At 35.8% G+C, this 13,936-nt stretch overlaps 1 protein-coding gene across 1 annotated transcript in view; it reads left to right on the plus strand.

Moving 5' to 3' along the window:
* The window catches only part of LOC132018618 (collagen alpha-1(XXI) chain), a 145,800-nt gene extending 142,595 nt beyond the window's left edge, over nucleotides 1-3,205 (plus strand). Inside the window, exons 17-18 of the mRNA XM_059401543.1 lie at nucleotides 2,430-2,483; nucleotides 3,125-3,205. Of these exons, the coding sequence (XP_059257526.1) occupies nucleotides 2,430-2,483; nucleotides 3,125-3,205 (135 nt within the window). The remainder of the gene's footprint in view (nucleotides 1-2,429; nucleotides 2,484-3,124) is intronic.
* The last annotated feature ends 10,731 nt before the right edge of the window (nucleotides 3,206-13,936 follow it).

Below are 13,936 nucleotides of genomic sequence, written 5' to 3' on the forward strand. Positions count from 1 at the left end.
AAAAATGCTTTTTGCTTTGCTTTCTTTATCTCGAGTAGAATGAAGTGTTTTTTCTGGTATGAAACAAAATGTGGCATCATTGCAGAGAACATGGTTATGATGCAGCACTTTGCTGAATAGAAAACAAAATCATGGCTCCTGATGACTAGAAGGCTTCAAAAAGCATAGAGGGTGTGTCTGTGTGTTTAAGAGGCTTCTTTCCACCCCTGCCCTTTATGACACTGCCTCTGGTAGTTTAAAGCTGTACTGACCTGTCAATATTACACATTTTAGGAATAAACTCCACTAATATTTATTGTAAAGTGGTATCAGATACTGTTATATACACTGGCAATTTGGGGAAAGTTTTGAGGATGCGAAAGGGTGGATAGAAAATAAGATGCTTAAATCATTTAAGCATAGGATTTTAAAGGCATATAACTAAAAACTATGCTAGTCATTATAGTCACCTAAAAATAAACATGTTAGGTGTTAATTTTAACTAGGTGGATACTAACTTAAAGTTTCAAATAATTTCAAGTAATAACTTATAAGTAACTCCATTTTTTTTTAAGATCTTATTATTTTATCTATCAGAGAGAGAGAGAGGGGGAGAGAGCAAGCACAGGCAGACAGAATGGCAGGCAGAGGCAGAGGGAGAAGCAGGCTCCCTGCCGAGCAAGGAGCCCGATGTGGGACTCGATCCCAGGACGCTGGGATCATGACCTGAGCCGAAGGCAGCTGCTTAACCAACTGAGCCACCCAGGCGTCCCTAAGTAACTCCATTTTTAATGAAAACTTTATTTTGGTTTTAAAACGTAACTGTTGGGAGGCAAGGTCAAATTAGAATGATTAGTTCAAATAGATCCAGAAGAATGATCCAATCCAGTGGCTCCATTCCAACAGAATGATCAACTTTAAAGTAAAAAGTTAAATAAAAATAAATATGGAAGGATTGATATAAACCTTGGTCACATTTACCTTGGCAATAAATGTAATGTCCTACTCTCATGAGTGTATAGTATCAGAGTTATTTTATAAATTAACTCCATTATCTGCTGCCATAATAGATTGGATATTTATATAGTCACTTCATGAATTTCATAATGAGTTATCTGATGTCAGGAAGGGTTAAAATCAGTAATACAGAAGGAATTTTAAAATTTCATATCTATTTTTATAATCTGGTTTTATTTTTTATTTCTCTTATTGAGTATTAGAAGGCTTTCACATTCTAGATACTAATTTGCTAACCCTTTGTTATTACATGCAAGTTTATTATTCTACTCTGTGGTCTGTCTTTAGACTTTTGATATATCTTTTGATAAGCCATTATGTTTTTAGTGCAGTCAGATAATCAAAATTTATTATGGTTTGTTTTATTACATTTTACTTTAAAAATTCTTCTCTGCCCCCAGCTTATAAATATAATTTCTTCTGTTTCCTTCAAAAGTATTTAAAATTCTACTTTTCATACCTTGGTATTATTTCCTCTGCGTGTGCATGTGTTTGATTATTCAGTTTTATTTTTTTAAAATGATATTTAAAATGATATTTAAAAATTAAATTAAAATTAATTAAAAAATTAAAATTTAATTAAAAAAATAAAAAATAAATATCATTTAATTTTTTAAATGGTATTTAATAATCCAAGTACCATTTGTTGCAGTTTTGATTCCTTTCCAGATACTGAACTTATTAAAAGCAGTTTTGGACTCACTTTTCTGTTCCAGTGATCTTCTCTCTCTCCCTGGGGTGGTGCTATAAATTCTTAACTCCCATAGCTAGATGTGTGTTCAGGAACAAATTCATTTCACCGTTTTGGTCTTCTCCTAAATTGTCTTGGCCATTTGGTAATTTCTCCTTCTACTTAAATCCTATAATAATTTTGCCACATTACAACAAATATTTTCTTGGGATTTCTTTTGAAATTGCATTAAATTTTGATTAATTTGGAGACATCTAACATCTTTATGCTATAAAGACTTTATAGCTTCATGACTATGAATGAGTTCTTCTGCCCATAAATAGGATATATATCTCCTTTTATTTAGGCCTTTTACCTAACTTGTTAATAGAATCTATAATTATACCTAAAAAATCCTGTACACTTACTAGAATTTTTCTTTGATATTAAGTAAATGATAAAATAGCAAACAAAATTTTGAATATTTACTTTTTATTGAAGTATGGTTGGCATACGGTGTTACATTTTTTTGTTAAAGTGCTGTAGATAATCTCAGGCATACAACATAGTGATTCGACAATTCTATATGTTATGCTGTACTCATAAGTATAGTGGCCACATAACATTATTAATAATAATAATGTAGAAGTAATGTTTATGTTGTATCTAAGGTACTTTAATACTCAGTGTTATATATCACTATTTTATAAACATGTCTGAAAATGTAATTTTCTTATTTTTTTTTTTTTTAAATCATCAAAAGGGAGAAGCAGGACCTCCAGGTGCTCCAGGGCAGGATGGATCCCGGGGAGAGCCTGTGAGTACCTTCTGAATTCAGCTCTAAATACTGAAATTCTTTTCCTCTCCTAAAATCCTCTATTTAAATACACCTATCAGGTAACCTGTTGTTGTTCAGTGACTTCCAGATTCACATGCTACAGCTGCTCTTTGAGGAACATTATAAGATATTGAACTATTTAACCCTTTTTTTACAAAACGGGGAGAATGTCACGAGCAGAAAATTCACCAGCAGTATGAATTACAATCATGAGTACTCCTGCCCACACAAACAAATGCCGAACACAGCCTAGTCTGTTGCTGAGCCTTCAGCCAGCATCACTTTGCCACTGGCTCGTTGGGTAATATGCTCCCTGGGGTCATGTGTTCAATATAACGTGGGGTAAGGAAACATGATTGAGAAAGTGATGGATCTGAATCCTGGATATATGTGTTTTCAGCAAGTGTGCCAGATGACTCAACTTCACTTACCGTTTTCCCCACCTTTTCTTCCTACAACTCCTGGCCAACATTGGCCAAGATTGAAACACCTGCTGGTCTCATTTTATTCATCGAAGGATCTTATGGGGAATTTAAATTTAGGGGAATTTGCAGCCTGTTTTGGGGATTAGTAGGTTAAGAAGTTTGAAAATAGCCAACGTATATTGCATTTTTTCATAGAGCGTTCAGGTGAGCACTCAGAATCCAAATATTGGACAAAAGACAGCGGAATCACAGAAGCTTCTTAAATGGGGTGAATGAGTGGATTGACCTACTCATAGAATCATTCAATCAAATATTTATTGAGTTCTCATCTTGTGTATTATAATGCATTGGGACAAGTTCTCTACATAGCTACTGCCTTCATGGAGCTTATAATCTAGTTTGGAAGACTGCGGAAAAATGACGCAAATAATGACCAACCCAAAGAGGTTTATAGTAAGTGCCAAATGGGGGATTTCACATGAAATCAGAAGGCCAGGGTTTAAAGATAATTTCCTGCCACATTCCAGCTCTGCAAGCTGAGGTAAATCAGTTCACATCTCTGAAAAGCTTTCTCCTTATCTGTGAATTGTACATCCTTAACAGTACCCACTTCGCTGTGTTGTTGTGAGGCTGTCTTAGGAAACATATGGGGAAAAAAGCTATGAAAACGTTGCACAAATGCATAGAGTTCTCTGAAACACAGAAAGAGTTTAGAAAGGGAACCTTGTATCGTGGGGTGATTGGGAAATTTTTACCAAGGATCTAGGGCTTGATTGGATCATAAAAGGATGATGGGGGAAGAAAGGAAGACCAGAGGGAGAAGGAACATGAGTGAAGACACCCAGGTACGATGGTTAAGTGTGTGCTTAAGAGATAAAGAAATGATCTAAATGCAGTCCTGGGGCTGCAGTGATAGAAAGTGAAGTTGGGAAGGTGGGATAGGATTGTGACACAGCAGTCCTCGACTGAATTCAGGGAGGAAACTCTCTGTACTTGGCATGGAAGTGCTATGGGAAGAAAAAGAGCTAACTTGATGCAGAACCGTGCTGTAGAGGCAGTGAAGAGCTACTGGTATATTCACGATAGACTGAAAGGAGAAGAGACTGCAATCAGGACACTAACCCACTGGCTATTTGATAAAGCCTCAACAAGCATGTGATTTGGACTGGAGTGTGAGCTCCATATATCTGACTCATAATTTTTATGATTAAGGAAGAATTCTGAGACCTGGTAACTGGATCTGAGACCGGGTATGTTTGTTTATGCTCTTATTTCTAGAGACTATAAGGTGTGTGCACATAAGCACATGGGCGTGCAGGTACATGAGCATGGGGGGGAGGCGGGGGAGGGAAGACAGCTGAGAGAATGAGAAACATGAAAAGAAAGAGAAGAGGGAAATAGGGGACAGCTGAAATGAAAACCAGGTTATAATTTGAGCTGGTTATATTATAAATCTTGGTGAGTCAGTTATTTGGAATTTGTGGCTCATTTTCCCACAGAAACAATGTTAGAAAAAGCCGACTGACCAGCAAGTCTACATGAACCATAATGTGACAGGAACAGCATATATTTACTTGAAAAATAATACTGTTGCTATCCTGATAATGAAACCAAATAGAATAAAGAGGGAATTAGGAGCGCTCGAGGGGCCGTGTTCCTCTCCCAAGGCTGCCTGTTCCTCACGGCAGCCAGAAGGAGAGGCTGATGTGTTTTCTTCTGCCCTGCCTGCCCCCACTTTACTCAAGATTGACCTCTGTATAGAACTTTCTCACTAGTATAAATTTCCATCTCAGGCCCTCCTGATTTCAGACTTGACTCTCTCTGCTCCCTTGCAACATTCACCGCATTCCCAGAATGCATAAGGCATTGAGTTTAGCGAGAGGGACTGGACATGGAGGCTTACACCCTCGCAGTGGAGAGAGACAGTGAAAAGATAAAGAAGCAAAAGCTAAATCACAGAGTTCTAAAAAAGGCAAGCAATAGTGGGGGTATTTAGAATATGATCTCTTCTAAACCAATCAGGTAGAAAACCGGGAGTTACCAAGAGAAACTCTGCAGACTCTTTCCTACTCCATCCCACCGATCAAGGAAGGCAAGAATGGTCCCTTGCCCTTTCTGGCCCTCTGTCTCTCTTTCCTGCCAGCCGCTGGAGAGGAAGCCAAGTTTCCTATGTCAGAAGACATACTCTCTTAGGAAAGCAGTTAATAGATTGAGCATCTAAAATTGGCCCACATTATCTGGATAGAATTCTTATGGTCTGTATTCTTTTATAGTGAAGAACGGAATTGAGAATGATTCTCTTCTTTTGGCCATTAATGAAAACTTTGGTCTTTACCATGTGTAGATAAAGCTTTGGTCTTTACCATGTGTAGATAAGGCTTTGGTCTTTACCATGTGTAGATAAAGCTTTGGAAACAGGAAAAAAAATGAAAGTTTTTGTATTTGGTGATGCAAAGAAATGAATACTCTTCCATTATGTGTGGATACTGCGTATAAGTATTTATAATGAATGATTTGGCCTCACTAAAAAGGACATGTTCACTTGTTTGTTCCATAATGTGGCAGCCAAGAAAATTAATGGAGCTTAAGTTGGAAGGACAGAAGCTCTTAGAAAAATGCTTTAAAGCTAATTAAACACAGCTTATAGCAGCTGGTTGATGACTCATCCCTGTAAGCAGATTGGTAAATATGAACACTAATGCCTGGAATGCAAATTGAGGACAAAGACTCTATTTCCTTGGGGAAGGGTTATATTGTCTAAAGTACTATTATATTCTAATGGCTACACCTTGAATTTTAGTATTGGTCATTCCTAGTAGGAATTTAGCCCCAATGGTGATTTATTTTCGAAGTGGCGAATTACATAAAACTAACTTCCATCCAGGTGACTGTAGACTCCTTTCTAACACACGCTGGACTTATGATGATTGGTTTCAAGCCTGTAATGCTCTGTTGATGGATTATATAATCTTGTCACTAACTCAGCAAACATTTACAGAGTGTCCACATTCTGTCAGACATGATCCTACTCCAGGAGAATGTGGAGATTAATTTGTCACGGCCATGTCCTGAAGCAGTCACACAAGCCAGGAGATGACAGCATAGTACAAATGTTAGGTAGGCACAGGGGGTCTTGGAGAAGATGTGTACAACACTAAATGCACTTGGGACTATCACTGAGCCTGATTCATTCTTCTTTTCTTCTCAGTAATAACCTTATTGAACTATAGTATACTGTATGGTTCACTTGTTTAACGTGTATAGAGATACTTTCCTAAACAAGGTACTCTCTTGGCCATATTCTGGAAGATAAATCGGAGTTGGCTGGTTGTCTGGCCTGGCAAGGCAGGAACCTGGAGTATGTTCCCAAATGTCGAAGTAAAAACAAAGTCATGATATTTTAGAAAAAACTGACTCGAGTTCAGGCTGCTTAAGAGACACAGAAGGAATGGGGTAGAAATATGCGATGAAGTTGTGGGTGTAGATAGCAGCCGGTCTGTGCCGCTCGAACTTAAATCCAAGAATAGTGGGACCTTTTCAAAGGTTGCAATTAGATGAGTGAGTTGATCAGATTCAGAAAGTTGGAAAAAGATCACTCTGATCGTAGAATAGAAAATGGATAAAGGTGAGCCAAGGTAGAGGACAGAGCCTGGCAGAGTTCTAGCTGAGTTCTGCCCCCTACAGTTGCAACCAGGATGGGACTGATGGGAGAGGGGGCAGGGCGAGTGGGACTGATCTGAAATGAACTGAAGCAGGACCAGCAGAGCTTGAGGATTGTTTGGATGTGGCACTTAAGATGAAAAAGGTTGATTTTCAAAGTCCTACTGCATGGACGATGACACAGACAACCAGGCAATAAACAGGAAAGAGAGTAAGAAGCATTAGTTTGGCCTGGGGAGGTGACCCTAAGGTATTTTCAAATGGAACCTATCTAGATAATAACAGAAGCATTTAAATAGGCGGCCTATGCTTTGGGCAATGAACAAAGGATAGACACAGCTAATGAAATTCTAATAAGAAATAGTGGGTCAGATTCTAAGGACATTTTAGCATTTTGCAAATACTGTGGGTAGTAGGTTGAAAAATACTACCCTCCCCCACGCTAGGTCATCAGACCCTAATGCCTGCAACCTGTAAATGTTATCTCATATGAATAAAGGGTCTTTGCAGATGTGATTATGATATTGTGATGAAGAAATTATTCTGGGTTATCTGAGGAGGGGGGCTGATCCCAGTTGAAAGGCCCTAAAAGCTGAACTGAAGTTTCTCAGAGGCATCCCTGAGAACATGGCGGCTGCTACTGGAGCAACATGGCCCCAAGTCAAGGAGTGCTGGCAGCTCCAAGATGGGAGACAGGGTATGGATTCTCCCCTAGAGTTTCTGTGGGGAGTGCAGTGCTATCAAGACACGGACTTCAGACTTCTAGCCTCCAGAACCTTGAGAAAATAAAATGGCATTGTTTTAAACAACCAGGTTTGTGGTGAAATTTTTTTTTAACAACTGTCACAGGAAACTAGTACACTGAGGCTTTAATCTAGTGATATTTTATTTAGCAATGGACCCATGTAAAAAGGCCATGGAAGCACATACTGATATCTCGCAAACACTAGGCAGCACCTGTATTGATTAAACATATTTGGGATTAAAGCAAGTCAGCAAGTTTAAGTGACAATTTGGTTAAAAGAAAGGCTCTTCAGCCACCCCTATTTTCTGATTCATAAATTTTGTTAACCTCTCCTGTGTTTTTAAAAACTTACTTCATCTACTTCTTATTTTTCTGCATTTTTGCATCATTCTGCTTAGTAAATTTTAGCCCATATGTCTTCTCTGTAGTCTTCATTGTCTTGCAAAGTTGGAACAGATTTAATGTCTGATACTAAATATATTATGTATATAAACTGTATAAAATGTATACATACCTAAGCATAGTTTAAAATGAGATACTTTATAAATGTGTATGTATAATAAATAATCTACATGGTAAACATATGGTTTAATCCTGTTTTGGATCACTTTGCTTATTTTTTCTCCAAGGTGGTTTTTGATATCTGTTATGTTCCATTTTTACTTATCAGTACTTTATTTTCTTCCCTAAGTGTACCATTGTTTTGTAATCCATTATAAAACAAACAAACAAACAAGGGGGTGGATTTGGAGTGTTTTACAGTGTTTCTTTTTTTAAAAAAGATCTTAAGCTTGTAAGACTACATTTTCAGTTTTGTACCAAGGGATAAAGAACAGTCTGATTGCTTCAAGGAATCCTTAGTTGTTGGAAGTGTGTTTTCTGAACTTCTCACCAATAACTTTGCTTTTATCTTGGGCAGTTGAGGCAGGTGGCGTGACAGGGCAGCCGCACACTAGAATTCACCAGCAGTTGAAAAACGAAAACTGGAACATTCATGTTTGACCAAATGAGTTTGTAGATCAAATTATGTTGACCCACTACTTCGCCATAACCAGTTGTTGCTGGCCAAACTATCTGCAGTTTCCATGTTTTCACTCTTCTTTGTCATAGCTATGACAAGTACAGCTGTACTTGTCCTGGTGCTCAATCCTGATGACCTGCTGTATCTAGTGCTAAACTTTTGCTCAGTCTGAGCCATTTGCTCGCTAGTTCTCTCATAATTGACCAGCCCCAGGTGGCTCAGAGCAAAGATGGGTAGGCAGCAGCTGGATTCCACTACTTGAGCCAAGATTCCTGGAGCTCCATGAGGATGAGAGAAAGGATGACACATTTCCTGGACCTATGGAGGTGAGCATGTGTTTCTTAAATAAGAGAAAATGTCTGTTGTATCATTTTTATAGGGGTGAAGATGTGGGGGTCACTGTACTGTATTTGAGGACATTGGCTCATAGAGGTTTTAGTTTCCTTTCTTCATGTCTTTCGAATTCTTGCTAAACCACATGTGGTGCTTGTGTCTGTGGTGTAATGTTAGCTGGTGAACTGGTCCAAGTCATCATGTTCTTAAGAGACAAGTAGGCCTTTTGTTTCATCAACTTCTCTCTGGGCTGTTTGACATGTCATTTTTATGCTTATAAAGCCAAAGACATCCATAAAATTCTCGGGAAAATTTCATGTTGAAAGGATATGGTGGTTTCCCATGAAGTATAATTCACTTCATTATCTTCATAATGTGGTGAGATCTTTATTTACCTACTTGATTATATTTTTTTATTTATATCAAGAAGAAAGGTTAAAAGGGGAAAAACCTGAATTCTATTATTTTTCCTATTTGATTTGCAACTGAACGGCAAGCTTTTTGTATAGGTCTTCTATACAGATTTGTAACAATTTCCCCCCCACTCCTCTTTCAGGCATGAGAAGTGGCACATCCTTGGTATGTGTTGAGTGGAACAACCTTAACCTGATGTCTCCTAAGAATTTCCCATGGCATTTCTCAGTGTGAAAGCAACTCACATCAAACAACTTAGAATGTTTGAAACACTTGTATTTATTATTTAAATTCCAGGGTTATGTTTTAAAACCTGATTGAGAGTCATCCTTAGAATACATTTTGAAATAGGTTTTATCTAAATCAAATTATGTACACATCTGATTTGTCTGCAGGAGTGACTGAATTTGTAAGCAATGTGTGCAACACTTTGGTCTCCCCAAATAGGGCTTTTGGTTTTGTAATGACTATGAAACTATTGTATCTTTTTCTTTACACATGAAAAGCAAATGTTGGCCCATTATCTGTATAAGTTAGTTAATAAAATCCCACCAGATTTAAGAAAGCATCTGTTTAATTCTTTCCTTACAAACGATTTCGCTGGCATAGTAAACAAGACCACCATCAAACACCTTTATCACATCATAGATTTTAAATTTAGAGACTCTGTGTCTATGGTACTGATCATTTTTCTTATTGTTCTGAAGAAATCTCTTAAATATGTTCATTGTAAAGTTTTGGATAAGCATCAAAATGTACTTATTTCCATTTTTCTCATTTATTCATTCCTTATAATTCAAAAAAGGCTTTATTGAACTCTGAAATGACAAGAGAAATGAATGTAATTGAACTTTGAAATGCTGCATGATTAGTTCTCAGAATGGGTAGCACGACCTGTGGGTAAAGAGAATCTTGTGTTGCTTATAGAGGCTCGGTATTCCCATTGACATATGGATTGATTACATTCACCTCAGTTTTGAAGAGAAGGGGTGAGAGGAAACACCATCTATACAGGATATTTATATTTCAAAGATTTCAAGACTTTGACTTTCAAATTATGTTCTTTAGTCATACAGAGGCTGGGGTTGTTTTGTGTACTTTTTATCTTTGTTGTAAGGTATCATATGATCATTTTGAATTAGTCCAAATACATTCTCCATTTTCAGAGCATGAAAATATGGAATTCACAGTGTTATTCAAGACAAGGCATATTTATTTTAATACTGGGTTCATGATCCATAAAAATTCTATTTTAGTAGATGAAATGAGAATGTTTTTCATTCGTTCTATTTTCTTAAGTGTGGAAACTAATATATTTTTTATGTGATCTGGAGTGCACACTTTGGTAATGAGATTTTTTCATTCTGATGAGCTCTTTTTTTGTTGTTGTCTTTAAAAAATATTTCCAAGATGCTTGAGTGTGGTTACCACATTGAACACTAGACAAATGTTTTATGCCTCTGAGAACATCATAAAATCATTTATGTTCTCCGTATGTTAGGGTGTGTTACAGATGGGTACATACAGATGGGTAATATCTGAGAAAGAGCACTTGAAAATATTTGTTTATACCAATATGCATTTTTATTTTTGATAATCAGGTAAATACCTAATAGGTAATTGTCAATAGTGTCAGATGGTTTATAAAAATTACTTTTGTAATTTTGAATACTGAACTGTTATTTGAAACAAATATACTTTAAGTCATAGCTGCTTTGCTGTTTTAATTTTGGTTTCTTTAAAAGATTGTGGCTTTGAAACTCTTTCGGCATAGATTCACACTTCTGAGTTTGTAGGGGAAAAAAGTACGTTTTTAACAAAAGAGTTTATTAATCATGAGTAGACTAGTATCGAGAATGTTCTAGAAGTCATGTATGACTCTAATGGTTCACAATGAATTTAACCTACTGAAAATGATCAAGTGAGATTGGCATATAACTTTCTTTTAATAATTTTATTAGAAGATAGGGCCTTGGTATTTTTCAATGAAGATCTCTTTCTTGCAAGTGAAGTATAGTGATTTGATGAACTAATACTAATAAGGGCAAAGGAATTTTATGATGTCTGCATAAAAAGAGTGCACTTACTTGATGGATTTAGTGAAGTATGAAAAACTTATGAACAATGCATTTTAAGAATGGAATTACTAATGAGACAAAAGGAGAAACTACCATGAGAGAGCTTTAGGATTATTGCAGATTCTTACTGAGATGTGGAGTCAGGTGCTAATATTTGCCAAGCAATCCTAGAACATATGATATTGTACCAGGTGGTTTTAGATAGAGTAGTTTCTCTGCAGTTAGAAGAAATAGAACATTTACTCAATAAACATATTGTTCAAAGGTTTATTTAAAAAACCTATGGTAGGTCAAAATTCTTAAATGCCATCAAAGTGAAGTTAATCATGAGAAGCTGAGTATTAAGACTTTTGGTGAAGGGTTAAAAATTGGTGGGGAAATGATCTATAGTTGTTTTTGAGTAAAGAGACTTAAAATGGATTATATGAAAATTTAATTGGTAGATAATCATAAAAACTTCTTGATGACTTTTCTAGCTTAATACCCCAATGCAAATAATGTTCAAGAGTTAGTTGCTTGGTTGGTTGGTTTACTATATATAGAACAGTGTTTCTCCAACTCTGATCCAGAGTACCTTAACCAGAATCACCAGAGATGGTTATAAAATTCAGTTTCCTGGTCCATCCCAGTGCTAATGTATCAGAATTAGGGCCTAAAGCCCAGGAAACTGTGTTTTTAATGGCTGCCCTTATATGTGTCTGATATAAAATTTGATAACCAGTGACATAGAGACTACGATACAGGTTGATCAAAATAGAGGAATATGAAGGTAGGAAAAAGACAAAGTTACCTATTTGAGAACAATTAATTTTAGTGATATTGGTAAGTGAAAGTAGAATTATCATCTTATTAGCTACCTTATTCTTTAAGACTGTATGTGCTTTAGTATCTTTCTCTGTCTAAATAAACTTCAATATTGCCATGAATGATAAGAAATTATATTTCCAAATAGAGGCAATGTTCTTGGTGTATTTGAAATACTGTATTATTTTTTGACAAAATTTTGGAAGCAAACCTATTGTGGAAAACAAAGGTGCATCTACAGTTGAACAAGACTAAGTTGTTTATATGAAGATTAATAAATCCTCACAAAGATAGGAATTTGGTCACTGAATTTATTCATTTTGTTACATTTTCATTGAATTTTTTAGGTTATTAGTTTTCCTAGAAATGTACTTTGAAAATATATATAGTACATTTAAAATCAATTTTTAGATCTGACCTATTACCATTTTTATTTTAGAAATAAAATTATTATTTTCCTTCTGTTACAGGGAAATGTATGGCAAATCTTGTCAAATGCCAAATTCCTGGCTATTTTATCAAAGAAATTGGTTCTAAAACACAGTATTGTTCTTCTCTAGATGGAAAGACTGATGCCTTTATCTAACAGTATATCCTTAGCAATGTGTAAAGAATTATCTGTGAGAATAACCTACCAAGGCATGAAAACTAAGCAAAACCCTCTGAGGTAACAACTGTGAGGTTGCAGTATATTTCTTTCTTGATTTAGGTGTGTGTGTGTGTGTGTGTGTGTGTGTGTGTGTGTGTGTGTGTTTAAGATTTCGCTATTTATTTTAGAGAATGGGGGGAGGGACAGAGGGAGAGACCGAGAGAGACTCTCAAGCAGACTCCCTGCTGAGCTGGGAGCCTGATGAGGGGCTTGATCTCACAACCCTGAGATCAAGACCTCAGTCAAAATCAAGAGTCAGATGCTTAATGAGCTGAGCCATCCAGGCACCCCTTAGGGTTGTTTTATTTTTTTAGTGAAATAATAGCCACAACCATTAATATCTTTACTTTTTTTATTTTGAAATACAGGTATTTAGCAGTAGTTTCTTGAATGACTAAAATGTGGGGAGAAAAATCTTAAGATTTTTTTTCTGAGAAATTTTTGAAATCTAAAACTACATGGGCCAACTTTTTAATGTATTATTTATGTATATTTTAATTATATTTTATTATATTACTTCATGTAGTAATTTATTATACATTTTATTTAACTTCTCTCAAATAGACAAAAGTAGAAATTGTGCTGTAAATTTCAAAATCTGCCTTCATTTACCTGAATCCCAATCCCATCCCTAGAGATAATAATTATTCATTTATTAAGATTCTTTCCAAACATATTCTTGAATATACAAATACATAAACAGAACACATACAGATTTTTAAAGTAAAAAGTCTTGTCCATTGAAATTTTATTTAACTTTAAAAGTATTATATATGTTTTACCATATCTGGTTATAAGAAAGAATATAACCTCTATCTCATTTCATTTTATATATTTATGGATATATTTCATCTAACTTCCCTTATTGATGTTACATATATTTCCATGTATTATGCAATATTTGGAGGGAAGGATGTTTTCCTCTAAGTGAAATTACTGCTTCAAAATCCAGCTTATGCTTTATTCCTGATTTTAAACAAAAATGTCTAGTGTTTCACCAACTATGTTTACAGTTGGTTTCTGATGGATTTAGATTCAGGCTTACAAAGTTCTAGAATTAGAATCATATGACTTTTTTTTTTTAATTTAATATAATTTTTTATTTTTTTATAAACATATATTTTTATCCCCAGGGGTACAGGTCTGTGAATCACCAGGTTTACACACTTCACAGCATTCACCAAAACACATACCCTCCCCAATGTCCATAATACCACCCCTTTCTCCCAAACCCCCTCCCCCCCAGCAACCCTCAGTTTGTTTTGTGAGATTAAGAGTCACTTATGGTTTGTCTCCCTCCCAT

The sequence above is a fragment of the Mustela nigripes genome, chromosome 5 (genome assembly GCF_022355385.1).
Source record: "Mustela nigripes isolate SB6536 chromosome 5, MUSNIG.SB6536, whole genome shotgun sequence".
NCBI classification, from domain to species: domain Eukaryota; kingdom Metazoa; phylum Chordata; class Mammalia; order Carnivora; family Mustelidae; genus Mustela; species Mustela nigripes.